Source organism: Triticum aestivum, chromosome 2D, assembly GCF_018294505.1.
Source record: "Triticum aestivum cultivar Chinese Spring chromosome 2D, IWGSC CS RefSeq v2.1, whole genome shotgun sequence".
NCBI lineage: Eukaryota > Viridiplantae > Streptophyta > Magnoliopsida > Poales > Poaceae > Triticum > Triticum aestivum.
In genome coordinates, this window is record NC_057799.1 from 110018336 (window position 1) to 110045083 (window position 26748).

Here is a 26748-nt window from a genome sequence, read left to right on the forward strand (position 1 = left end):
CATTCTTGCCAGCGATGCTACCCAGATTTTCTTTATGGAAGACCACTTGGATAAGAACGGTCATTTAGCGATGCATGGGAAGAGAAGGGTACTGGGTGTCGACGATGTTGCCGATGAGGACGAGTACGATGAATTTGATGAGTTGCCAGCCAAGGGACCATGCACCCGTGTAACAGAGCAGCGTAAAATCATCAAAAACCCCAAGTTCATTCGGGGTCAACTTAATGATCCCAGTTCCCCCATGTACATGGGAATTAAGCCGTAAGACTAGTCTTTATGCCTACCCTGCAACTTACGTTCAATTTAGAACTGTCGCGTGTACTGAATTTGTGAGTTATGCCCGGTTTTCTGTTGATGTAAGAACCGTTAATATGTTGACCTTGATATGCTGTCAGCTCAGGCAATGAATATGAACTATTTTTGTTATTATTATTATTATATCATAGAGGTAGCACACTCAATTGATCTCACTACAGTATGTGCAGCGGCGGTGCCAACACCAAAAGGCTATGGGTTCAAATACACTAATCTCTCTAAAATCTTCTAATTTTTGCACAAATATGAGTAGAACTAGGCTTGCAATCAAAAAACCTGTGGGGTCGGCTGACCCCACAGGTTACCCATGGAATCGCCACTGAGTATGTGTGAACAAATATATGCAATCTGGTTTGCGAATAGCACATGGTTCGTTGATGAAAGTCGTGTGCCGACCAAACCCCGCCACCCCGCCCACGATCTGAGTCGTGCTTTTTGATTGGCCAGAACCCAAACCCCACGGATCGTACGTCTACACCATTGGATGCTCCCAGATCGAACGGCGATCCTCATCCCTTTCGACAGCACATGCAGTTCCGGTTGTAATTTTATTTTTATGCACAAAATGCACGTTTATCTCAAAAAATGTCTTAAATATAGCTAACAATATCTGAAATGCGCCAGAAAATCAAACCCGTGGTATAATGGTGATTGCGTACCGTGGGGAAATTTTTATGATGCCAAACGATGAAGTCACCGGCCACAGGAGTTTAAATTGACACGTCTCCTTTTGGAAAACCATGATCCTTCATGTGAGATGCTCCGGTTTGGAAGGAGCGTTCATCAAAACTTGTGCCAAACTTTACCAATTTTTTTCCACGGGGTCGTGAGAGCACGCCACAGGCACACATCAATTTTGATGATGTCCGAACTCCATCTGAATTTCCTATAATTAAAATACCAACTAGGCCTACGCTAGTGGCCGCACCCCGCGGCCAAAATGTTTGAAACTTCTCCCCGCTTCTCGAACAAACGGATGAAAACTCACAAAGCGACGCACAAATGATCTGTACACCTTTGCTAGGATGATAGTAAGGGGGTATCATAGCTACTATCATGCATGCCAACTAGGCAATTTTGATGAGCGGTCATTGAATTAATTAAATGAAGAAAGAGAAGGTTAAGTATCATATCATGAAGCGTATCATAATAAATGCTATGCTACTATGTGTCATGCATGACAATATAAATAAAGTACTACATATGATACTAGCTACTTTATGATACTATGCATTAGAGCAAGTACACAATAGAGTGACATAAGACTAGCCACAATGGGTAGTAACATAGAATGTTACTAGTCTATGTTACTACCTCTATAGTGGGGAGTGACATATATGTAGTAACATGCAACACTTTATTTATTAGGCTATAGACTCATCTTGCCTTGAGATGTCTGATGTTACTCATACTACCAGTAAGACTAGCCACAATGGGTAGTAACATAGACTAGTAACATGCCCATGTTACTAGTCTATGTTACTACCTCTATAGTGGGGAGTAACATATGTGTGGTAACATGCAACACTTCATTTATTAGGCTATAGACACATCTTGCCTTGATATGTGTGATGTTACTCATACTAGTAGTAACTAGCTATGTTACCACTTTCATCTCTTTCTTCATTTATTGCATGCCACATCATCTATTTTATCTAGATACGCGTGATGTTACTCCCACTGTGGGTAGTCTAAGCAGGCTATAAGGAATAGAATAATATATATGTGCTTATTAGTTGGAGGAAAGAGAAGAGAAGCGGGCTCTTGGTTAGTAGAGCCAGCTGCAACACGAGACCCAAGACACTTTGTGAGGATGTAAGGTAGGCCAATTATTGATAAACTAGTACGTATATAAAACTTATTATTGTACATGCCCACTAAGAGGTTGGCTGTATATGACATGGCAACTTCTTATCACTACTAGGGAAGACCCTAGCAGTAGCGCGGGTATTTTGCCTATCAGTAGCGCGGGAGGACGCGCTACTGATAAGGCGCTACAGCTAACGTGTAGGAGTAGCGCCTGTCGTCCCACGCTACTGCTATACATGGATAGCAGTAGCGCGCTTTGGTGAAGAGCGTTGCTGCTAATATCTGCAGCGCTTTTTAGAAGGAAGCGCTACTGGTAAGGCAGCGCTATAACTTTGTTCCCCTCGCTACTACTAGTTTTATTAGTTTCTGTTTTTTCTGCATATTTGTTTTGTATTTGAATAGGCTTTATACAATAATCTTTAGCATATCATACACATACAAATGTAATCATAGCATATACATACAAATAGTCTCATCAAATCATGTCATCATCATAATCATCATCCAACACAAAGTGGTCTCTCGTCATCATCTCGAAAATAGCGATACAAGTCTCATTACTTGCAACTACATCGTCATCCATCTAAACAATGATATAGGCGAGAAGAGCTATCACTTTGAGTGAGAGCGGAACTATGCAGTACATGAGTTCAGATCCCTCTCTCGCATTAGCGTGAACCTAAACTAACTACTGCTTGTCGCTCGGAAACCGGAAACCGGTACACCTGGGCCTGACACTCCGGCCACTCGTCGTATATATACTCCTGGCGTAGCACTTCTTCGCCATCGATGATCTATGCACCTGCATCGTCACATGAGTCGATGATATGCAACATATATAGTTGAGCAACAGAAAGAGACAGACTTGGCAAAAATAGAAGCAACATATCATAAGAATAAATAACAAACTTGATACTCAGGGAGATAGTCCCCGAGCCTAGTGAAAGGCTTCAGGTCGAGACGCTGAGCGGCTACCCGTGTTCGGACGTCTTCCCGCGACATTTGTCCTTCTTTGTAAAACATCCCTATTTTTCCGACGACCTCCTTCATGATGATTTGGGCAAGTTCGCGCTGGATGTGATAGAACTCAGCTCGAAGTCGATGATCCTCGATATCTCCTACGTTCTTTGCCCATTGTAGAATATGGGCATCGCCGGATGTAGGTCACATGCGAAGGTTCTGGTGATCCCGTCTGTACTCCAGCATGTGGTGTAGGACATAGAATCCAGCATTAAGAGAATCACTCGGTTGCTGGATGCAGCAGAAATCGGTCTTATGGCCGAAGGCGGGCCTGCCGCCCCTTCTCTTCTTGTCCTTGACCTCTCCACCCCGTGCGTCGTAGTAAAACATAGCACTGTCAAGAACATCCTTGATGTAGGTGAAATCCTTTTTGTTAATGTTCTTCGACGATTCCAAGTAAAGAGCGTGGGAGTATCGGGGGTAGAGGATGATGAGGACGGCGCGCCCGCTGCTGCGCAAAATAAGTACACCTCAAATTAATTAGCCTCCACCGTGCAAATGAATGATTGAAATCAAAGGAAGGATATCCGCGCGGATGACTTACAGGGGATGATAAGGCACGAGAATCGCCTCCTTGTCCTTATTGGCGATCATGAAATTGACGATGTATTCCCTCGCGTATTCACGGTGCTTTGCGCAGACTCCCAAGAAGCCCTCGTGCATAAAGTACGGGTCAGCGACACAGATATGAGGTATCTGCTCAACCCCGATGATGTAGTTCATGTGCAAGGCATAAAGGCGGACAAACGTAAAATCCAGCTTCTTCACGTGAAACATGTCGAATATGTAATCGAATCGAAGGAAGAACTTATCCGCGGGGAAGAAGTCGACGTACGACAATTGCCATGGAACGTTAACCACGTAGAGTGGGTATCCTGGATCTTTCGAGGTGATGAGGCCTTTCTCTATCCGCAGCACATCGTCATGAAGTCTCCTTAGATCGCCGAATCTGGCCCCTAGCGCTGCTGCAGGTAGGATTGGTTGACCGGGGATATGCCATTTATCCGCACCGGGGATATCTATATGGTCTTGAACCCGAGGCTGCTGAGGCGGCTGGATCATAGAATCAGCTTTTTTGCCTTTCCTCGATCTCTTCCTAGACTTATTTACTACCGGAAGGTCGTCCATAATACGTTCAGCCTCCGGAGACGGCAATTCAGGCACCGACTGATGACGCTCAAACCCTAAGTAGGCGCCAGTATAGACATACTGTTGAGTGCCATCGTCATCCTCATCCTCATCCATGGCGACGTCATCAGCGACTAATGGAACCTCTTCCTTACCACGTCCTCTATCACGCAACCCGACACCAGACGCTAATTGGGTAGGTGGGGTGTTGATGTTCATACCTTGCTGAGGCTGCGTGCTCGTGGGTGTGCTCCCGGCCGCCTCCAGACGAAGCAGACTCTTTGGCCACAACAGGACCCACCCATTGCAACAATCACCAAGCTGCCGCAGGGTCTCGTCGTCATCCCCCACTAGTACCAGATGAGGCAAATTCTCGTGGCCCAGTTTGACACTGGCCACGAAAACCTTGAAGACGTTCGGGGGGATCGGCCGACTGTGGAACAATGGTTCCTTCGGCTTCATTATCATCGCCTTCCCCATGTCCACCTTCTGGTCGCCGATGGTGTACAATATGGTGCACGGGGTTTCGTCGGCCTGCAAAGAAAAGTCTGCGACGTGAGACATCCAAAAGGCAATGAAAACGGGAGATTATACATTTATTGAAGGGGGCCGGTGTGACAGATACCGGGAGGGCGTCGAGCTTAGCCAAAGACGAAGCACCGCCGAGCACGTCCGGTGCCGGAGCCGGTGCGGGAGCAGGTGCGGGATCTGGTGCGGGAGCAGGTGCAGCTGCAGGTGTTGGTGCAACGCTAGTCGAGCTGCTCCCCAAGAAGTTAGCAAGGGGAAAGTCCACTGCATTTTTTTCTGGATTTTGCCTGGTCCAATTGAAAACGGCCGGAACCAAGGAAGTAGACATATCTACAACCACCTGTTTTGCGGCAGTTACCGCTATTGCGACTGTCTGAGATGATTTCTTCTCAACCGCAATCTCAACCTTCTTGTCGATATTTTCTTCAGTTAACCTCCGTCTTTCCTTTCTCTCCTCCGTGGTCTCACGGTAGTACTTCTTCCACGTGGCGCCGTCTCCAACACCGTGCACGCGTCCATACGACGGTCGAGTCTCCACCGGGAGTCATTTCAATATGTTCAACGCCCGGTTGAATGGAGTGTCCCACTTGGGCCTCGCCAACGCCTCAGACGGCGAGTCGCTTTCGGCCGCAATCCTGTGCTGCTCTCTCTGCAAAAGGCACAAGGATCATTACAAATATGACTAACGTGTAGTCGAATTAATCAGAAACTAAAATTACCAGCAGTCTCATGAACTCCGTCGTGACCGCGTTCGTCTCGAAAACCTTCTTCACTAGGTCCCAATGGTGCCGGGCCCTGAGGACCTCACGCTCCTGTGGGACGGTGAACTCCGCCAAGGGGTCTGGGATGCCCAGACTCGCGGCTTCCACGTCCTCCTTGGCCCATATGGACCTCTTCCTGCCGTAACCACGGCTTCCGAGGTGGTGGCACCCAATGTTCCTCTGTTGAAGCCCCTTCATGTACTTCGACTTTTTTTGGCATCTTCGGCCTCGCAAGCCGCCTTGAATATTTCAAAGTGCTCTGCCGTGATTGTCGGATTATCCTTTACAATCTCGGAGTAGGGTTCCTTTTTGTCGATGATCCTTGCTTTCACCCTTGTTTTCCAGGCAGCCAACACGTCGCTAAACTTGGACATGGCGTGTTTGTTTATCTTCTTCATTGCCATGTCCTTATCTGGATCTTTATAATCCTTTTCATTCCGTCCCGGGAACAAGAATATCTGGTGCAGCTTCTTTAGGAGGGAGGGCCTCATATTATCTATCTTCTGTAGTTTCTCATCGTTGATGGTGGCGGTTGTCCGTACGACGCAGCCTATTTGATTGTCGTAGCACGCACGCGCTTCCTCGGGCGCAGTTGGATCAAAATTGCCATCGTCCACCTCCGTGACCACCAGTCTAGTAGCATGAGTTTGTTAGGAAGCCGCTGCCTCTTTTCTTTCTGTTCTACACCGGCTCCGCTCCCCGAGGCAGCGCCGGCCTCAGTCTCAGCGCCGGTCTTGATGCCGGTCTGAGTCTCGGCGTCGGTCTCAGTCTCAGCGCCGGTCTCTGTCTCAGCACCGGTCTGTGTGTAGGTCTCAGTCCCTGATGCGACCGGTGGGCCCAACAACAACATCGGTTGATCGTCGGCAAGGCTCAAAAATTCGTCTGGCGCCAGGTAGACATCGTCGCAATAACCAGAACCCTGTCCTTCATCGTTGCTAGCCATGTTTCCTACGATTAAATCTAGTCAATTAATTCTAGACCTAATAAAATGAATAATGACATAAAAAGGCCTATGTTTTGCAGGAACGTTGACTCCTTCCCGGTGCGGCAAATCCCGGGCACTCGATATGTCCTAGTTTGTAGCACAAGTCATGCCGAAATTCACGGAAAATTTCGGCATGACCTTTGCTAAAAAGTGGACAAATCGAGAACCTGAAATTTGCCGGAACGGAAATGAATCAACATTCCGGCAAAATATAGGCCACTCAGCTTCATTCCCTGGAAACAACAAAAGGCCACTTGGGCACAATCGAAACATGGGCAAACACAATTGAGGAATTTGCATATATCCTGACCACTTCAAATTTGCATGTCCTAGCGTTTGACACTTCAAGAAAATCTACACAAATCTCATGCTCTCTCAATCTCAATTCAAAAACCAAATATAGATTATATTTAGTTAACTACTGAACTAAACTTTACTCTAAACTAAACCCTACTACCCTAATTAACATATAGTTAAACAAACTCAATTCAAAAACTAAACCCTACTGAACTAATTAACATCTACATTATCTACTACTTAACATCTATTATTACCCTAACTAAAAAACATCTACTATTAACCATACTGCCCTAGTTAACTAGTACCATCACTACTACTAATTAACATCTACTACTACTACTAAAAATCATTATGTATGAACCCTAGTACTAATTAACATCTACTACTACTGCTAATTAACATGGCAGAGGAAGAAAAAGCAGAGAGAGGGGGTGGGGGAGGGGTGGGGGGCTTAAAGAGAGGGGAGAGACGGTGGCGGGGAGGTGCTTGGCGGCGGAGGTAGGGGCGGCGAGGGCGGGCTCGGGATCGGGAGGCGGCGGTCCTGGGCGGGCTCAGGGGCGGTGAGGTCGAGGGAGGCGGCGGTGAGGTCGAGGGCGGCGACGGTGAGGTCAAGGGCGGCCCGAGAGGCGGCGGCGGTGAGGCTGGGCAGCCTCGGGCGGCGGTGGTGAGGATGAGCGCGGCGTCGACGCCGGCAGGAAACGGCGGCGAAGTGGGGGAGACGGCGGCGAAGTGGCGGGGCGAGGGATTTGGGGGAGAAGTGGTGGCCGCGTGGAAACCGTTTTTGCGTTAAGTCAAAAATAACGGTAGCGCGTTAGGGAAAACGCGCTATAGCTAAGTTAGCTATAGCGCGTTTTAGCAAACGCGCTACGGCTATTCCTTCATCTTTTTTTCCCTTTTTCGTTTATTTTTCTTTACATTTTATATTTTTCCTTTCTCCTTTTTCTGTTTCTTTCATTTTCATTTACTTTTCTATTTGTTTTTCATTTTATTTTATTTTCGTTAGCAGTAGCGCTTTACACATAAACGCGCTGCTATAAGAATATTAGTGGTAGCGCTGTTTTTTAAAGATCGCTACTACTATGTGTAGCCCATCGACTTAGTGGTTGGAATTTTAGTAGTAGCGAGTTTTCGCTGAGACGCGCTACTGATATATATGCATCTGCAGTGCGCTTATTTTGCACTCGCTACTGCTGTCTAGCAGTAGCGGGCTTTTTTAACAAGCGCTACTGCTAAAGTTCTGTGTATAACGTTTTCCCTAGTAGTGTATAGCCGACCCTTGGCTGTATTATTAACCATGCTCTTACTGAGGTAGCTAGTATATCATAGACGACTAGCTAGTATCAGACTATCCACAGTGGGAGTAACTTCAGCAGTAACATCGACTCCAACTCAACAAACTTGCTTATGTGGCAATAAGTTAATGAGGAGAGAGATAGTTTTAGTAACTTACCTAGTTACTGTAACATCACATGTCCCAATGCAATATGAGTCTATAACCTAATAAATGAAGCTTTGCATGACACTACACTTATGTTACTACCCACTATGAAGGTAGTAACATATATAGTCTAGGGATATGTGTATGTTACTAGTGTACTCTCCATTGTGGCTAGTCTCATACTCCCTCCTTTCCGGTTTAGGCTGGTTGTAATGGTATTATCATAAGCGGTATCATGCATGTCAACTAGACTTTCTGGATGATGTGGCACACAATTAAATGAGGAAAGAGAGGATGTGGTATCATATCATGATACCGTGTCATATTAAATGTTGTACTACTACTTTGTGTGATTCATGACAATTAGTAAGGCAACCTAAGATGCTAACTTATGATACTATGCATTACGGAAGTAGTATCCTACACTATCATATGCATGATACTAGTATATGATACTCCCCATTACAACCAGCCTTATAGGGCTCAATTGAAAAATCTCACCAATCAAGGTAGATGGTGAGTGGTGAAATACTTTTTGTAGTTTGCAAAAACACCCAATTAATGCTTTTGTTTTCCTATGTATTAATTGCAATACATGCATGCATATATAAAGTACATGCATTGGTCAACTTTCTCTTAATACTTGCATGCAATGATTTAATGCACCTTGGAATCTGGACATGTGATGGGGAACAACCAAATTGAGCCTTATAAAATGGAAAAACTAAAATTTTGAGATAAGCCTATAAACCGGAAAGGAGGGAGTATATATGCATGATACTAGTATATGATCGGCAATACCTCTGTAATGCGCGCATGCGTAGTATCATAAGTTGGTATCTTAGGTTCCTTATTAATTGCCATGCATGACACAAAGTAGTACATCATTTAATATGATACGTTATCATGATATGATACCACACCCTCTCTTTCATCATTTAACTGTGTGCCACATCATCCAAAAAGTCTAGTTGGCATGCATCATACCGCTTGATACTCCCATATTACGACCAGCCTTATTAGGGTGGCCATAGTGGGGGTATCTTAGCCGGTATCATGCACTCGGGAATAGAAAATAAGATGATGTGGCAAAGAAGTAGTAACATATGTAGATACCGTAACATATATATATATAATAAATGCTATACTACTTTGTGTCATGCATGGTCATAAATACGGTCATCTATGATATATACTCCCTCCGTAAACTAATATAAGAGCGTTTAGGTCACTATTTTAGTAATCTAAACGCTCTTATATTAGTTTACAGAGGGAGCTAGTACTACTCTATGATACTATATATGCACTATGAAGGTACGTACGTAGTATCATACACTAGTATCATATGCATGATACTATATATATAGTATATGATACTCCCCACTATATAAGGCTGGCCATAGTGGTGGTATCATAGCCGACGATGTCATGCACTCGGAAATAGCAAGTATGCTGATGTGGCAAAGAATTAAACATATATAAAGAGGGTTAGAGTAACATATAGGTAGATACCGTATCATGTTAAATGCGATGCTAATTTGTGTCATGCATGGCAATAAATATGATCTATATATGATACTATACTCTATGTATTATACTATGCGCTATAATTAATTAAAGGTAGTATCATACACTAGTATCATATATACTGTATATTCATGATACTAGTATATGACACTCTCCACTATACTCGTGATTTCTTACCGTCGAAAAAATTGGAGGCGAAACGATGAACTCATGTTTTCATTCGAACAAAAATATGATGTTAGGTAATGTAAATGTTTTCAAAGAGCACACGGTTCACTCACGAAAGCCGTGTGTCCACTAAACCGTGGCTGATGCACCACACCCCTCTGCCACGCGCGCGATCTGAGTCGTGCTTTCTGATTGGCCAGAACCCAAACCACACGGATCGTATGTCTTCATCGTTGGATTATCCTTGATCAAACGACGATCCTTGTCCCTTTCGACAACACATGTACATGTTTTCAAATAGCCCCTCCCAAAAAAATGTTTTCAAATAGCACATGGTTCACACACGAAAGCCGTGTGCCTACCAAACCGTGACCGATGCCCCCCCTGGCCCCCTCGCTGCGCGCGCGATCTGAGTCGTGCGTTCTGATCGGCCAGAACCCAAACCCCACGGATCGTACGTCTGCACCATTGGATGCTTCCAGATCGAACAGCAATCCTCATCCCTTTCGACAGGAAATGCAGTCCGGCTAGGAATTGATTTATATGCCAACATGCACGGTAAATGCCAAAAAATGTCATACATATAGCACACGAGAGCTGAAATGCGCCAGCAAATCAAACCCGTGGTAAAATTATGATTGGTTTACCTGACAAAAATTTAGAGGCGAAACGATGAACTCACGTCTTCATTTCAAAATTAGTACGTCTTCATTTCAAACGAAATTATTCTGTTTGTGCACACGAGTGCTTAGAGGCAACCATTTGCATAGGCCTTTCCGCACGCGCGGCGACCGGGGATATTTTTCACCCTTTTCACCTAGGCCGCCAACACCCGAAGTCCCCAACACCCCCCCCCCACCGTCCGCCCGCATTTCACTCAAGTAGTCCACCTAATCTCCTTCGCCAGCTCCCCCTCCCCCAGATCCACAGCAGAACCCTCTCCGGCGCTGCAGTGCTCACCCCGGCCGTGTGTCCGCTCTTCGGCGTCAAGCCTACCTCCACTGTTGTTCCCAACATGCGGCGGCCCGAGCCTCGCCATCTTCGTTTGCTCGCCAACCACCCTCGAGCATATCAATGTAGTAACCCTCGCCTCTCCTGTGGTCCGGCCGGGTTTGCATTAAGAAGCCTATTAGTTACTGCTCTCCATCGTGGTGAGGCATATTTCCTCGCAATCCCTCTTCTAATTTCATTCTGTATGTTCCCAAATTGGCTATAAAATAACGGAGAGCGTATATATGTTCATTATCTACCTTCCTTACCACATATAAGTTGTATTTGTTCCAATAAGTTACTGCCTATTTACAGATCGCGGTGCCCGAGTCACACAAACTTAACAAATTAGCCGTACATTTTCTAAATTATTGCATGGCATGTTTAGAAAGCTTGATACCAAGTTGTTAGTTTTATGCTTATCCTCCTTTCCTGAGTTTCGCATGTGTTCTCTGTAGATGCCGAGTAGCAACGACAGCACTCATTCAGGCCATGTATCTTCATCTGATTCGGACAACCCTAGGTCTTCAGCAGATTGTGAGGGATCAAGTAGTCTTGAACGGGATAGAGCTGCAGCAATTACCCTTCCTGTTAGGACACGGAGGAACGCTCCAAGCAAGCCCACACACCAGCCTAAAGGTGTATATGAAGTAACCGAGATTGATTTGAAGTCCTGGGCTCCAACTAAACCAGATAAAGCACGCATGAGGTTCAGCAGTGTGTGTGGATTTATTGGCAGGGCAAGGCTCAACATTAATCTGCTAGGGTTTCGGAAGACTGACACAGAAACACGGCGAAGGATAGTCCGGGAGATCATGGATCACTTCAACGTTCCAGAGCAGTGGAGAATGCAGGTGGAACACGCTGCACTGAAGAAGGCTAGGGATGCTTGGAGAAACTGGAAGCACGTGTTGTACAAGAAGTACTTGAGTGAAGACAAGGACCCAATCCCCGCATACCCCCAAACTACAAAGGCAGACTGGGCAGAATTCAAAAGGGCCAGGGCAACTACAGAGTTTGCTGAGAAGAGTTTCAAGCAATCGAAACTTCAGAAGAAGAACATACACCCCACCGTATGGGTGTGGCAGGATACTACGACATTAAACTGATATGGGAACAGGAGGACAAAGAAGCAGTAGCGGTGGGTGGGAATCCGGCCTTTAGTGAAATCAGGGGCGAACGCGCGAGAGACTACTTGCGGGCACGTGCAAAGAGGCGTGATGATGGAACTTTTTACTTTGAAAACGCACGTGACGCCAAACTATATGAAGTGATGTTAGAGGCTTCCAAGATCCCTGGAAGGTTCTATAGGAACTCAGGGCCATGTGACATTCTGTCCATTGCTCTGGACACGAAAGGGCCCCCTGGCCGTGCAAGGGGTATATGTGTTAATGTCCCGCACAAGAGGGCTTTCACACTCAGCAAAGAAGAGAGGCTCGGCATGAAAAAAGCGAGGAGTGAAATGAAGCAGAATGCATTGTATGAAAGGTTGAAGAAGGAGATTTATCCGGCTGTTCTAAAGGATGTTGAGGAGTCAATGATGATGCAGAAGACTCTAACACTGACAGATAGCTAGCAGATGGGAGGGGAGGCAGGCATGGATGATGCTGCTTATTGCGCGACAACACTGCACAAGAGTATCTGTGCATCAGCTGACCCCAGCGACACTGAGACTGCAGCTGCTCGTGATGATGCTATATCTGATCTATCTGGAATGAAAGACAGACTGAAGGGCGTGCTTACACATTATGAAGGTACATTAAAATGTGCAATAGCATGGGTTTGCCCACCCTTCTTGGAAGATGGCCTCTTCTTGGACAATGTGCCATTGAAGCCGAGCTGTGTGAAGTGCTACGTGACTGAAGTAAAGCCTGGATTCAATGAATTTGCCCTGAAGAATGTCCTAGGAGACTTCGATGAGCAAAGGACCTTGGGAGAAACACTGTTACATCACATCCAGTGGCCACGAAAGGAAATAGAGTTCATCGATGAGATTCCTGAAGCCCCGCCAAGAGCAACCACTGTCGCCCCTCAACCGGTGACGCTCTCCTTGCCACAACATCTCTCGCGGGCTGATGCATCAACCTTTATCAGCCGGCCCGACTTTGTGGCGTACATGCCATGTCATCCTCCGCCCCAAAGTAGCCAGTGGCAAGGCATACAGCTGCTGATGACGCACCACCGGTTCAGATGCCGGCCGCTGAAGCAGCGGGGGGAGACCCAGCTGCAGCACATGCTCAGCAGACCAACCTGGTGGAACAGACTGCTAAGCAGTCTAATGCTTCAGAAGCGCATGTTAAGCAGTCTGTAGATTTAGAACCGACTTCTCATCAGTCCGTCGGTCCGCAGGCACATGATCATCATACCAATGCGTCAGCACTTCGTGCTCAGCAAACCAACGCGTTGGCACAACCTCCTCAGCACACCGACAAGTTGGCACCACCTGTGCAGAAACCCGACATAGCTTCAATGCATGGTCAGTGATACTTCTCCAACGTATCTATAATTTTTTATTGTTCCACGCTATATTATATTCTGTTTTTGATGTTTAATGGGCTTTATTGTACACTTTATATTATTTTTGGGACTAACCTATTAACCGGAGGCCCAGCCCAAATTGCTGTTTTTTTGCCTATTTCAGTGTTTCAAAGGAAAAGGATATCAAACGGAGTCCAAACGGAATGAAACCTTCGGGAACGTGATTTTCGGAACAAACGTGATCCAGAGGACTTGGAGTCTACGTAAAGCAATCAACAAGGAAGGCACGAGGTAGGGGGCGCGCCCACCTCCCCCAGGCGCGCCCTCCACCCTCATGGGCCCCTCGTTGCTCCACCGACGTACTTCTTCCTCCTATATATACCCATATACCCTGGAAACATCATATACGGAGCAAAAACCCTATTTCCACCGCCGCAACCATCTGTACCCGTGAGATCCCATCTTGGGGCCTTTTCCGGCGCTCCGCCGGAGGGGGCATTGATCATGGAGGGCTTCTACATCAACACCATAGCCTCTCCGATGATGTGTGAGTAGTTTACCTCAGACCTTCGGGTCCATAGTTATTAGCTAGATGGCTTCTTCTCTCTCTTTGGATCTCAATACAAAGTTCTCCTCGATTTTCTTGGAGATCTATTCGATGTAATCTTCTTTTGCAGTGTGTTTGTCGAGATCCGATGAATTGTGAGTTTATGATCAAGATTATCTATGAACAATATTTGAATCTCCTCTGAATTCTTTTATGTATGATTGGTTATCTTTGCAAGTCTCTTCGAATTATCTGTTTGGTTTGGCCTACTAGATTGATCTTTCTTGCAATGGGAGAAGTGCTTAGCTTTGGGTTCAATCTTGCGGTGCTCGATCCCAGTGACAGTAGGGGAAATGACACGTATTGTATTGTTGCCATCGAGGATAAAAAGATGGGGTTTATATCATATTGCGTGAGTTTATCCCTCTACATCATGTCATCTTACTTAAAGCATTACTCTGTTCTTATGAACTTAATACTCTAGATGCATGCTGGATAGCGGTCGATGTGTGGAGTAATAGTAGTAGATGCAGAATCGTTTCGGTCTACTTGTCGCGGACATGATGCCTATATACATGATCATACCTAGATATTCTCATAACTATGCTCAATTCTATCAATTGCTCGACAGTAATTCGTTTACCCACCGTAAAACTTATGCTCTTGAGAGAAGCCACTAGTGAAACCTATGGCCCCGGGGTCTATCTTCCATCATATTAATCTTCCAACACTTAGCTATTTTTATTGCCGTTTATTTTACTTTGCATCTTTATTTCTCTTTATCATAAAAATACCAAAAATATTATCTTATCATATCTATCAGATCTCACTCTCGTAAGTGACCATGAAGGGATTGACAACCCCTTTATCACGTTGGTTGCGAGGTTCTTATTTGTTTGTGTAGGTGCGTGGGACTCGAGCGTGATCTCCTACTGGATTGATACCTTGGTTCTCAAAAACTGAGGGAAATACTTACGCTACTTTACTGCATCACCCTTTCCTCTTCAAGTGAAAACCAACGCAGTGCTCAAGAGGTAGCAGTCAGCAGTCCGATGCCTCTGCTCCTATAGCCCAGCAGTCCGTCACAGCAGCACCGCCAGCTCAGCGGTCCCGCATAGATAAACCGTCTGCTAAGCAGTGCGTCCAAGCTTCACTGTCTAGTTGGCAGTCTACCTTGCAGCCAACCAGACGTTCTGCCAGAAATGCTTCAAGTACCAAGAAGGAAGTGGCCAAAAAGGCTACACCCACGACCACGAGGAAGCGCAGCGGGAGAGTGAAGAGGAAAGAGAACGATTGCCTCTTACTTAAAGCACTCATCACCCAGAACCAAATTAACAGCAGCTTGTTCGAATCGGGGAGTAATATTATTTCTGACGCCATGGATAATGAAGAAGTAGAATTGTTACTTGCTAAAAGTAAAGCAAACGTACTTGAAGCACGCAATTACGTCCATGGCCAGCCATTTCTTGTTGGCGAATACTTTGATAAGTGCAGCTCCAGTTGCCGCGAGTTACATGAATATTGCATGGATCAAATGTCAGCAGGTCATAATGCTTTGCTAGTCCACTACAATAGAGATCATTTCCGACATGATGCTGGTTCCCTCAATGTGAGTTTCGAGAACTTACATCTCTTCTTCAACTTCAACGTGCTCGATGCCACTCTTGTTAGATGCCTGATTTTGTAAGTACTTAACAAACTCTGATCAACTTCTCCATACAAGGTTGTAAGTGATAAACAGCTAACTGCATTTTATTCGTCTCAGGGGATTGAACGCACGAGAAGAAAAAGGGAGAGTGTGTATTTCATAGATCCTGCATTAGCAAATGAAACATCATTAGATGGTAAGGACCGACGGGACTGGGCCGTTAACACGGTCATCCATATCTTCGAAAACACGTCTCATGCAGAATCATTTCTCTGTCCATATCATGAATGGTAAGTCAAGTAAACAACCACACATACACTGATTGTCTTTAAGATTTCGACATCATTCATAAGTTCATGGCTTTCTTAATATGTAGCAATCACTTTATATTGGTATTCAATGTTCCAAACAAGAACACAGTTTAATACATTGATTCTCTCAAAGAGTCGACAAACGCTCAGGATCTGACGCATGTTCAGCAATTCTTGGATAGATATTGAATTCTATGATGTTGAAATTAATGTGCATTCATATCTGGTTCAATAATTGATGTTGTCAAAATTCATCATCATTTGCAGTGTGCTCGCATTGTGGAAAACTAAACCAGGGAACCTGTTCAAGAGGGAACTACCTCTGTAGCACGAGATCGTTTCTCCGGTAACACACCGAAATCCATTATTTTCGGAAAATTTATCCAACAGTCTGCAAATACCTTTCCTTACGCTAGTCAAATGTTTAAGCTTCTAAATAAAACTCTTTCTATTTTGTTCAAAGAAAAAATAATACATCTAACACCGGGTAGGTTGTTCCTAACAGGACAAATACATGACTAATTTTGTACAAAAAAATTCAGTGTCCTCAGCAAGAAGCAGGGACCAACCTTTGTGGATACTATGTTTGCAGACACATGATCTCCATCTGCAAATCTGCTGATAGTTGTTACGATCCTCGCGAATTAGTACCAGTAAGTCTATCTTAATTAATATCTTCTACTCCACTCATATGGCACATTCTGATCTTAAAAATACTGCAGCTCATCTTAAAACCGAGGACCCCTGAACCGCTCCCGGCTGGTGAATTGCTGATGGTTCGGAGATTTATCAGCGACTTCTTCCTGGATCACTACATCAATCCCACTAGTGATAATGAAGATTTCAGCATGCGTTCTCCTGAAACATTGAGTAAGAGTTAGCCGCTAAACATATAACGCATGGATCCATTGTTTTCTATCTGAGAGGTCTTCGTATTTCATACACTATGATTAATTATGTAATGCATATATGTGTAGACAAATCATTGGAATTTAGCTACCATATGTTCAATTGCAATTGTTGCGAAATCTGATGAATGTTCTTCCTGTGGACACTATTTGTTCAATTGAATATTGTGGCGAATTTGCTTTTTGCGTGCCGATTCAAAATGGGATATTTTTGTTTATTTGTTCAATTGAATATTGTGGTGAATTTGCTTTTCGCGTGCCGATTCAAAATGGGATATTTTTGTTTTAAACTGGCAATTGCTCCGCACACGGTTCAACTAAATGAGTGTGTGCGATCCACATCGGAAAGCATACGTCAATCGTAGCGGAACCGTCGGTGATACACAGCAGATCGCAAACGATTTGCAGCGCTATTACGTGTGCGTAGGGTCTCCGGAACCGTTTGTGATATCACGTTATCGCACACGAGAACTGGGAGTAAATCGTGCCCAATGCAAAATACAATCCCAGTTGTAATTTTTTCAGAAAACGTGTGGGATCCCAAACGAAAAGCACACGTCACTCTTGCGGCAACCGTCGGTGATACCCAACAAATCACAAACGGTCTACAGCAGATGTGTGCGAAGGGGCTCCTGAACCGTTTGTGATAGAACATTATCGCAGACGGTAATTGTTGGCAAACGTGTGCGATGGAGTCTAGCATGGCAGACGGGTTACGCAGAAAACTCGTGTGCGATGGGGCACAAATCGCACACAATTCATATGTTGGCCCGTGTGCCTTACATACTATTTCCCAAACGGTTCGTTACGACAGACCGTATGGTTTCACTGCGTCATTAGAAACTCTTAATCACCGATACCACACGTGTGAAAGAATTTAGTGTGTGCTGCATCGCACACGATTACATTTTGGAAGGCCTCTGGATCACTGCTCCATATCCCCGATGGTTTCTGGGTCGTGTGGGAAGGACACCCTATCGCACACACTCACTTGACGACGGTCCCAAATGCCGTCGCGGAAAGGGGTTAAAAACCGTTTGTATAGCACCGACGCGTACCAGTGCGAGTACCCCGCCCCCACCTCTGCCTAGGATATTGCCTCTGCGTCGTCCATGGGGTTCCCATCCGTGGCACCGAGCTGCAGGCCAGAGAACGTCCCTCGTAGGGAGCGGTGACGAAAGTAGCGCAAGAGGGAAGTGGCGGGGTAGGGAGTTCCAGACAAGGATGTTGTGGACCTCGAGGAGGATATGTAGCCTCCACTGCACTTGGTCGCCTCGCGCCCGTCCATCCAGTCGTCAATAATGAAGTCACCGACTGCCCTGCCCACGACTGACATTGATCGAACGACCGATTGGGGGATTCTAGACAGATTCACGTAACTGCAGGGGACGACCAACGAGGTGTGCGACTTGCCACAACTCCAACGGGCGCGGAGAAGCATGGGCAACACCGACGTCCGGTCTACACACGTCCTGGTCAACAGAATGTCCCAGCGGGAAGGGATACAAATTTTGCTCCATTTTGTATGCCTTTGTTCGTTATATTTGTTGTGCCCTTGGATACGATAATCGCATATGCTGTTATTTTTCTTTGTATTTGTTGTATTGTTGAATTGTGATGAATTCATGATATATGATCCACGTGCATATATTGCATGGTTTCGAGGGTTTCGATTTAAGGAGTGTGGTTGCCCTGCAACACTTATTCTTTCAACAAAGGGCATTTCTATTGACTCATTATGTAGTTTCCAGGGGATATATAACACAATGAAAACACCAATGGCCTCTGCATAACTACGATGCACACAATCAATACTAATCCACACACAAAGGATCACGCTGGCAAAAGCAAAGTCATACAAGACCGAAGCTATGCCTAGGTGATGGGGAGAAAATGACCATCAACACCAATCATTCCTGACAACACAAGGACTAGGAAAAAAGTTCTCCAAAACCGGGAAGGAAACGATGCGCAAGCACCTCCGTCACCGGATCCAGCCATCGAATGTCAGATCATGGGTTTCCACCTTAAAGATTATATCCGAGCAAACTCCAAGCAATGCCTTTAGCATGGTAACGACACAAAAACACCGTCATTGTCAGGTATGACCAACTAGGGTCAAACCGTTGGTCAAACCTAGGGTATTCACCCCGGAGCTCAAAACCAAAGGTCCTCGAAAAGCACCACAAATCGAATTCATCATGTGTTGCCGCCTCCATTTTCCGCCATCCCAACAGCGTCACACACAAGGTGAGGTCATTAACGAGCGAGAAAGGGCATCGGCATGATGCTCCGGCAACCTCGCGCCGTCCTAGCAAATGAATGCCGGTGGCAGGTATGCAAACGACACCACCATGCCTCGTCTCTTGCCATGGCGTCCTCATCAACTACAGGACTAGTCGTGGCATCCATTTACCATGCACATGTAAGATGTCGTCGATAACGAAGACACTTGTCGTTACATCCGTAGGCCGGCCATGAAGAGCAGCTAGTGTGAGGTGGCACCGCACTGCAAGGTTGAGCACTTATCACAATCCGGCATTATCTTAATCGCAACGCAAGGTCATCTCATCAAAACAACAAAATATCCCAACTCAAAGTGCCGTGACATACTGTGTTTCATCTTTTGACTTTGTTTAGAATTTGTGGAGCAAAATGAAAAGGCAAGATTAAAAGTCTTTATTCGCCTGATCAGATCAGGAATTAATAGTAAACGTTACGTCGATGCCCAGAACTCGGGACTGTGACGGCATTTTAACTGAACCAATAACAAACACAAAGGTACATCCATCACGTAATCCACGCGCGCGCCGTGCAGGCGGCCGGCCGGGACGCGTCGAGCCAATCGGCCGCCGCACCACACCCCGACGGACGGCGGCAAGTCGGCAACGGGTGTTCAATCAGAATTCAAAATTTTAATCAGAAGGCCGGCAGCTGGACCCTGTCTTTGCAGTTGCCCTGCATCGGCAGCGGGCAGTCGATGAGGTTCTCCCCGGCGCGGTCGATGCACTGGTACACCTGGAACAGCTGCGTCTCGCCGGCGACGCCGCGGTTGCACTCCAGGTTCGCCGTGAACCCGGTCCCCTGCTTGATGGCGTCCCTGATGCTGCTGAGGAAGTAGGTCTCACTGTCCGACGGCACGATCCCGGCGTCGGCGAGGATGCCGGTGAGGTTGTGGCGGGCCTTGAAGCCGAGCGCCGTCGCGAAGTAGCCGTGCTGGTCCAGGTTGGAGCAGGTGCCGTGCTTCTCCCACTCGTGGGTCCAGAACTCGATGCTCTTGCCGCCCTTGCACGCTAGCGTCGGCCAGTTGGCGTCCAGCTCCGTCACCAGGTCCTTGATCTCCCAGAGCTTGAGGCGCTCGCTGTTGCAGTTCTCCGGCCAGCACTTCTTCTTGCGCTTGGTCACCATCTCCAGGGCGCCGTCGAGCTCGCCGCGGGTCTTGCACTTGGCGTAGTTGGGCCATAGCCCGTGGATGCCGAAGTCCGTCGCCGGCTTGCCGGTGTCCGGGAAGCAGCACCCCTTCTTCGTGTCACAGAAGGACCCTGGCCACTAGAAAGTAAGTACGCCCAAAAAACAAGATGCCGATCGTTAGACTCACCGCTTTTCTGGGAGGAATCAGGTAACCCTAACTTTGCAATCTGTACAAGAATAGATCTACAGATCGTAAAACCATCATCGATTTGGTAGTGGTATTACTCACTTGCTGAACAAGGTAGAAGAAATCGAATTCCTCGGCGGATGAGACGGCGACGAGAGAAAGCAGGAGCAGGGCCGAGAGCACAACGACAAGCTTCATCTTCAACTATGAGATGTGTAGCCGCAGCTATCGCGCAGCTACTTATAGGACGACGTAATGTAACAACTTTTTTTAGGGGCGTAATGTAACAACTTCATGCAACACGCGACAAAGTATTATATATGGTACTAATAATAAGATAGATATTCGGGCGGAATACGCATCGATCGGTTGGAATATGCCGTTGGTTGATCGGGCTCAGTTTCGAGGAAACAACGTGCAAGCAAGCAACATGGCGTAGATGCCATCGGAGTCCAGGTAGGAGAGACAAGTGTAGATAGATTCCTGATCCTGATCCAATCGTTCAGATTAGGAGAAAAAAAAATCAGACTTCGTTTTCGGAGTAATCGTTGGAAATTTGTTATCATGGAAAATCGTCAGAAATTTCAACATAGTGGTTGATGGGTCGCTTCCTTCCCCACGCAAGGCAGCTGGTGCAAGGAGTAATGAACCTGAGCTAATAATAATGCTGTCGATTATGGGTTTTTAGGTGCAACTGGCATTATTAGATGGAAAGAAAGAGATTATCAATGTGAGTCAGGAGGACGAGGTTTCAATGGAGCCGTGGGCATTTTTTTATGTTCGTTTTTCTTTCTTTCTAATATATGCTTTATGTGTGAAATAGGTTGGGGAAGGCCAATTATTGGCATGCACTTAGTTCCAACCAAGGACTTTTTTGAATGTTTAAGGTCAACACCGCGTGTGGCTGGTGGGACAAGAGCTGGCCGGATCAACCGTAGCTTCTGAATTTCAATGCATCGGTGATGCCGCACTGAAAGTTACTGCAAGAGTTAACATATTGGGGGTTTGGAGAAGCATGGTCGGTCACATTCTTACTTGCAATTTTTGGCAATTATTTGTAGATGTGGCTAGGAAGATTGGTATAAGGTGGGAACCAAAGGAGGTTACCATTGTGCCAATCGCATATGCCATTACGCCTCCCTTCTGAAGTCTCTATATTGCAAATCATTTAGTATACTCTACTTAAGAGATGTTTCAACTCGGTCGCTCTCTGAACTTTGCAAACCATCTGGCTCAAGAGCGGGAGAGCTAACCGAGAAGGTAAAGGATCAACGCCGGGAATGGAAGACGGTGGTAGTGGTAGTCCAGCAAGAATTATCTCATGGTGGTTTCTCTTGGTGAGTGGTGTGGGGCAACCGCGGTAAGCGCCTGTAATCCTTATTTTCATTGAATAAACATCTCTATCTTAATATATAAATATAGATCAATCTGTATGTGGTGAGAATCCTCAAAAGAGCTCGCTGCAGGTTCTTGAAAAAAAAACAAAAAAAAATATTTGGAATGTCTTCGTTGAAAATGATAAGTCTAATAATGTTCATAATGATGAATAACGAAATAGAAGCACCAAGTCAAGATGGCCGAGTTGGTCTAAGGCGCCAGTTTCAGGTACTGGTCCGAAAGGGCGTGGGTTCAAATCCCACTCTTGACATTATTAGAGTTTTTTTCTTTTCGTGAACCCTCTCTTCAGTTAAAAATAATAATACCTCTCTCACACGATTCTTGTTTTCGTGAACTGCCATCGCTTCTCCTGCAATTTGTCTCGGAGGAGTTTCTTCTTGCTTGTTTTATGCGAGGAGTTCAGGTGGCAACCGTTTCACTCTTCAGGCAAGGCGAACAATCTCAACTCCTTCAGCTCCCTTCTCCATTGCCGGAGAGTCCAGCCGGCCCTGAACTGTGTCCCGTCTACAGCATACTGAAGCACAAACGCACGCGTCAACGAGCAATTCTCAGAAGCGAAGGAAATGCTATAGTCTCGACATAACGTACGTTGTACAGCAACATCCATCTGTGGGCCTAACCGACCGCACGAGAAAATAGTCTGAACTCGCTGCAGAAAACCTTTCGATGCCTCGTCAGTGCAGTTTCAGACTTACGGGTCAGAGCATCTGTGCGGTGCCGTGAAGCCAACAAACTCCAGAAACAGCACGCGCCAGAACCTGAGTTCCGGTTCAGAGCATCTGCGCACCGTGAAGTGAAGCCAACCATCCCAGCTCAGAATACCCGACGCATCAAAAAGTAGCCTCATGCATAGATAGGATCGAGGGATAAGGCTACTCTTCAGCGTGCAAGATCGATGGACAAATATCGTGCGTGACATGAGGTCCCAAAGAAAGGCCATGGCCTCCCGCCTCCCTATTCGTGCTTTTATCTTGGGAAGTTTGAGACGGGAGAAACGCAATTGTTTTTCAGCGACGTACTTATCGACCACATGGCACATCATGGCCGCAAGAGTGGTCTCATCCACTCATCCAGCTTGGTCGCGTATTTTTTTTTTTTGTGCTATATTCAAACAAAGGCATTCCTCGGACGGTCAACGAGAAGGCTGGTCATGAGAAAGCTTGGGGTTTCATCGAGCCAGCTTTCCGTTACATGCGGTGTGCAGACACGCCTCGCACACAAATGAGCCGGAACATTAGCTGACCGATTTACATGTTGAATTACAAAAAGGAAAAAAAACACGAGCTAGCGCCCCAATTTCAGCTAAAATAGGATCCACAACAGATCTCGAGTTGTGGCGAGTATTCCAGAGGTTGACCATCTCTCCCTCAAAAAAAAGAGGTTGACCATCTCCAGGCAGTCCACCTCCATTATCACATGCGTGAATCCTTTAAGATTTGCAAAAAGAACACCATCGCGTAGGTCGCGTACTTCCTTGATTAAAGAAGCTACAATGGAGCAGGAATACTTTGCTATGCCCCTTTTGCTCTTATGTTCCTTTACGTATGGAGTACCATTTTAACTGACTATCACATCTATCACCAGAAAATACAGCACTAGGATATTGTGAAGCTTTTGTATTACCTTCATTTTCATTCTCCACCCTTGTTTTAATTTTGAACTTCCTGTTGGGTTATCGTTAGGAATGAAAACGAAGTGGAAACGAACAAAACTGGGTGCTACCACATTTTTTTCATGTTTTTTACCAAAGCGAAAATGAATACAGAAACTCCAAAAATAAATGCAAAAATAGGTTCTATCGGAATCAAAACATATAGCGAATATGGCGCGAACACGAAAACTGAAGTGGGTGTTGACTGAAACTTAAAAAAACCCTTGAACCATAGAGGAAAACACAAGCAAACCAACAGACTTAATCAATTGTTAACGTAACCACAAAATATTATGGTGGTTATTTTATAGGATATACATTGTGCATAGTTTTTCAACTTTGGCAATACAAAACATATTTTCGGTAATTATAAGGACAAGCTCCCCATATAGTAAATCACCATAGTGTATTAGGTCACCTTCTTACAAATACAACATATTTTAACATCACAAAAAAATTTGTGAAGGGAAATTTGAGGCTTGACTCCCATTGTGGAGTGCTCCTCCCAGCGCCTTAAGCGCTAGGGAGTCTAGCCAGCGCTCACGCACGGACGAGACTTGCCTGCTCCCCCGGCATGTGCCCATCCGTGCTCCCGCATATGTGGCTTAATTTGATTGGAACAAAATATGGCTCGGCCCCACCCCCTTAAAATCAGGGGGGAGATGATTAGATTAGAAAGAAAAAAAGAAAAAAGATAGCCGTAGGATGAAGTGGGAGCACAGATGGGAGCATGGGGAGGGAGCATGCAAGCCGGATCCCTCACGCACCACCAGTGGCGGAGCTTGGAGCAAATGAAGGCGGGGCCAAAAGGGCTAGGGAGATTAGAGTGGCCGGAAGATTAGCAGTGAGTTTAGCATTAGGGCAAGTTTATCCTTGCAATATATAACATGGAGGCGGGAGGGGGGGAGGGGGAGGACCCTCCTTGGTCCCGTCGACACTCCGCCGGTACGCACCGCCCATCATTGGCCGGACTAACAAGGAGACAAGCCCTCACCGGGGGATGCACCGGTTTTCCCGGTTAGCCAGCGCTCATGTGATTTAAAAAAGGGATTAAAAAATTCACAAATTCAAAAAAATCATGAGCTCAAAAAAGTTAACAGATTTGCAAAAACAATCACAAATACAAAAATGTTCACGAATTCAAAAAATGTTAGCGATTTTGGAAAAAAATAATGAATCAGAAAAAAATTGCGGATTTCAATTTTTCTTTGATTTGGAAACAAAAGCCTAGGATTTTGAAAAAAGTTTATCAAATATGAAAAAATCACAAAATTTGAAAAATTCACGGATTTTCAAAAAGAAGTTCGTGGATTTGGAAAAAGTTCATGGGTTTTGAAAAATTAAATCATGGATTTTTAAAATAAAAATCATAGATTTGTAAAACATGTGGATTTGAATATGTACATGCATTTGAAAAAAGTTCATGTGTTTTAAAAAAATCATGAATTTGAAAAAAAAGGCGCAGATGAAAAAAAAAGGAAAGGAAAAGGAAATAGGAACAAGAAAAAGGAAATGAAAAGAAAAGGCCAAATAAAAGCCGTCCAGAAAACCGAAAAAGAAAAGCTGGACAATAGCTTGTAGGAGCTTCCCAAAACTAGTCGAAAGCTTCTAGAACTTCACGAAAATGGAAGGGGTAATTTTTGGGAAAGAAAATGAAACAACATTGCCGCGGTCGAAGACAGGGGAAAAAGAGTAAAATGGGCAAGCCCAAGTGGAGGAGGTTTAGCGCCGGATAAGGTTTGGGTATATTGGGGTTAAAATGACGGCTAGCTTCGTTGCTGATAGTAGTAGTTCGGCCACACATGGGCTCTTCAGCTCATTAGGTAATTTCGTGTTCTTTGGTGGTAGAAATAAAAAACAACCATAGGTTCATAGTGCAAATAGAAAATTCCACCATTCTGTTTTTGTTTCAGTTTTCATGTAGAAAATCGGTTTTCCAAATTTTCGTTTCCGCTTTCATATTTCCTTTCTGTTTTTGATTTGGAAATCCTGAAATAAATCCAGGAATAAATGCGAGCATCGGGATTTGAACCCTGGTGGGCTGGGGATGGCACAATCCCTCTAACCATCCAACCACAGGTTTGTTGGTTAAGGCTTATTAGCGATAGTAAAATGTATCAAATGTCCTATATCTTTTATAAAGGTGTCAAGTTCGTTGTAAAAAAAATCAAAACTGCATATTCTGCTCCTAAAATTATTTTAGTTGCTCACTACAGGTCCTATGTCATGTCGACCAGCTTCGAATTATACGCGTCATAGGTTGACCGACGTCACACAACCAATATTTTTGCAAAAGAAAAACCCTTCATAGTTATATTTCTAATTTTGTGGCCCTTCTCTCATGATTTAGCACAATGTCATTCTCGTAATCATCTTTTAGTCTCGTCTCCGCACCACGGGCCTAGATCTCACTCCCCTCAGGTACATGACGGTGGCCCCTACAGTGCTCCATTCCTGAAGACTAGCATGCATGGCATAACACCCCCGCTCACCCACAAACTTATATCTTCTAATTTTGCTACCCCTCTCTCATGATTTTGCACAATGTTGTTCTAGTCATCTTATTTCGGTCTCACCTCTGCACCATGTGAGCTCGTGGCTCTCTCATAGGTCTTCTGACCTCCTCCCGAACCTTCTAGGGCCCCTTCTGGCCTAAAAAAATCACCCTAAAGTTTCAACGTGTTTGGATTTCATTTGATATTGATTTTCTTAAAAGCCAAAAACAAGCAAAAAACAGGAACTGACACTAGACACTAGGTTAATAGGTTGGTCCCAAGAAATGATATAAAATAGCATAAAAATGCATATAGAGCATCCAAGAGAGATAATATAATAGAATGAAACAATCAAAAGTTATAAATACATTGATGACGTATCACGGTGCTCTGTGTTATTGGCCACATCCAAGAGGGTGCCGTCGCCACAGGCGAGCCAGGGAAGCTGCGACGGCGCGGCCAGTAAAATGGCGGCGCTGGAGCGCCACGAGCGGCAAGCGGCACGGAGACGGACGCGGTCGACGAGGGACGGGAGATGGTGGAGTACGATGCCCAGGAGATCTGGCGGCAGGTCTGGCCATGATTTACGGTGAGATTTCCAGGTTGCCATTGGCGAGACTATTGACTGTGTCGCTGGGTCGGGTCGTTGAGGTTTTGCAGCTTGTGTCGCGTTGGTGTCTTTTTCTGCTTTATTTTGCACGGGCTCGTTCAAGTACGGCTCGTGCAGTCATGCCATGTCATGCTT

At 45.4% G+C, this 26748-nt stretch overlaps 1 protein-coding gene and 1 non-coding gene across 2 annotated transcripts; one reads left to right on the plus strand and one right to left on the minus strand.

Moving 5' to 3' along the window:
* Positions 1–19517: 19517 nt before the first annotated feature.
* Positions 19518–20814, minus strand: LOC123051992 (ribonuclease 1). Its single transcript, XM_044475006.1, has 2 exons — positions 20562–20814; positions 19518–20410 (listed from the first exon to the last, which is right to left on the minus strand). The coding sequence occupies exons 1-2, from the start codon at positions 20655–20657 to the stop codon at positions 19781–19783; spliced, it is 726 nt and encodes a 241-aa protein (XP_044330941.1). The 5' UTR covers positions 20658–20814; the 3' UTR covers positions 19518–19780.
* A 1212-nt stretch (positions 20815–22026) lies between these two features.
* TRNAL-CAG (transfer RNA leucine (anticodon CAG)) lies at positions 22027–22107 on the plus strand. Its single transcript has one exon. It is a non-coding gene; the product is annotated as a tRNA-Leu (tRNA).
* The last annotated feature ends 4641 nt before the right edge of the window (positions 22108–26748 follow it).

What these genes read in the sequence shown, in the direction of transcription:
- LOC123051992 (XM_044475006.1), bottom strand. Translation starts at nt 20,657, where the DNA reads ATGAAGCTTGTCGTTGTGCTCTCGGCCCTGCTCCTGCTTTCTCTCGTC. An exon ending in TCTTCTACCTTGTTCAGCAA is followed by an intron (nt 20,411 to 20,561) that starts GTGAGTAATACC and finishes CTTACTTTCTAG; the next exon opens with TGGCCAGGGTCCTTCTGTGA.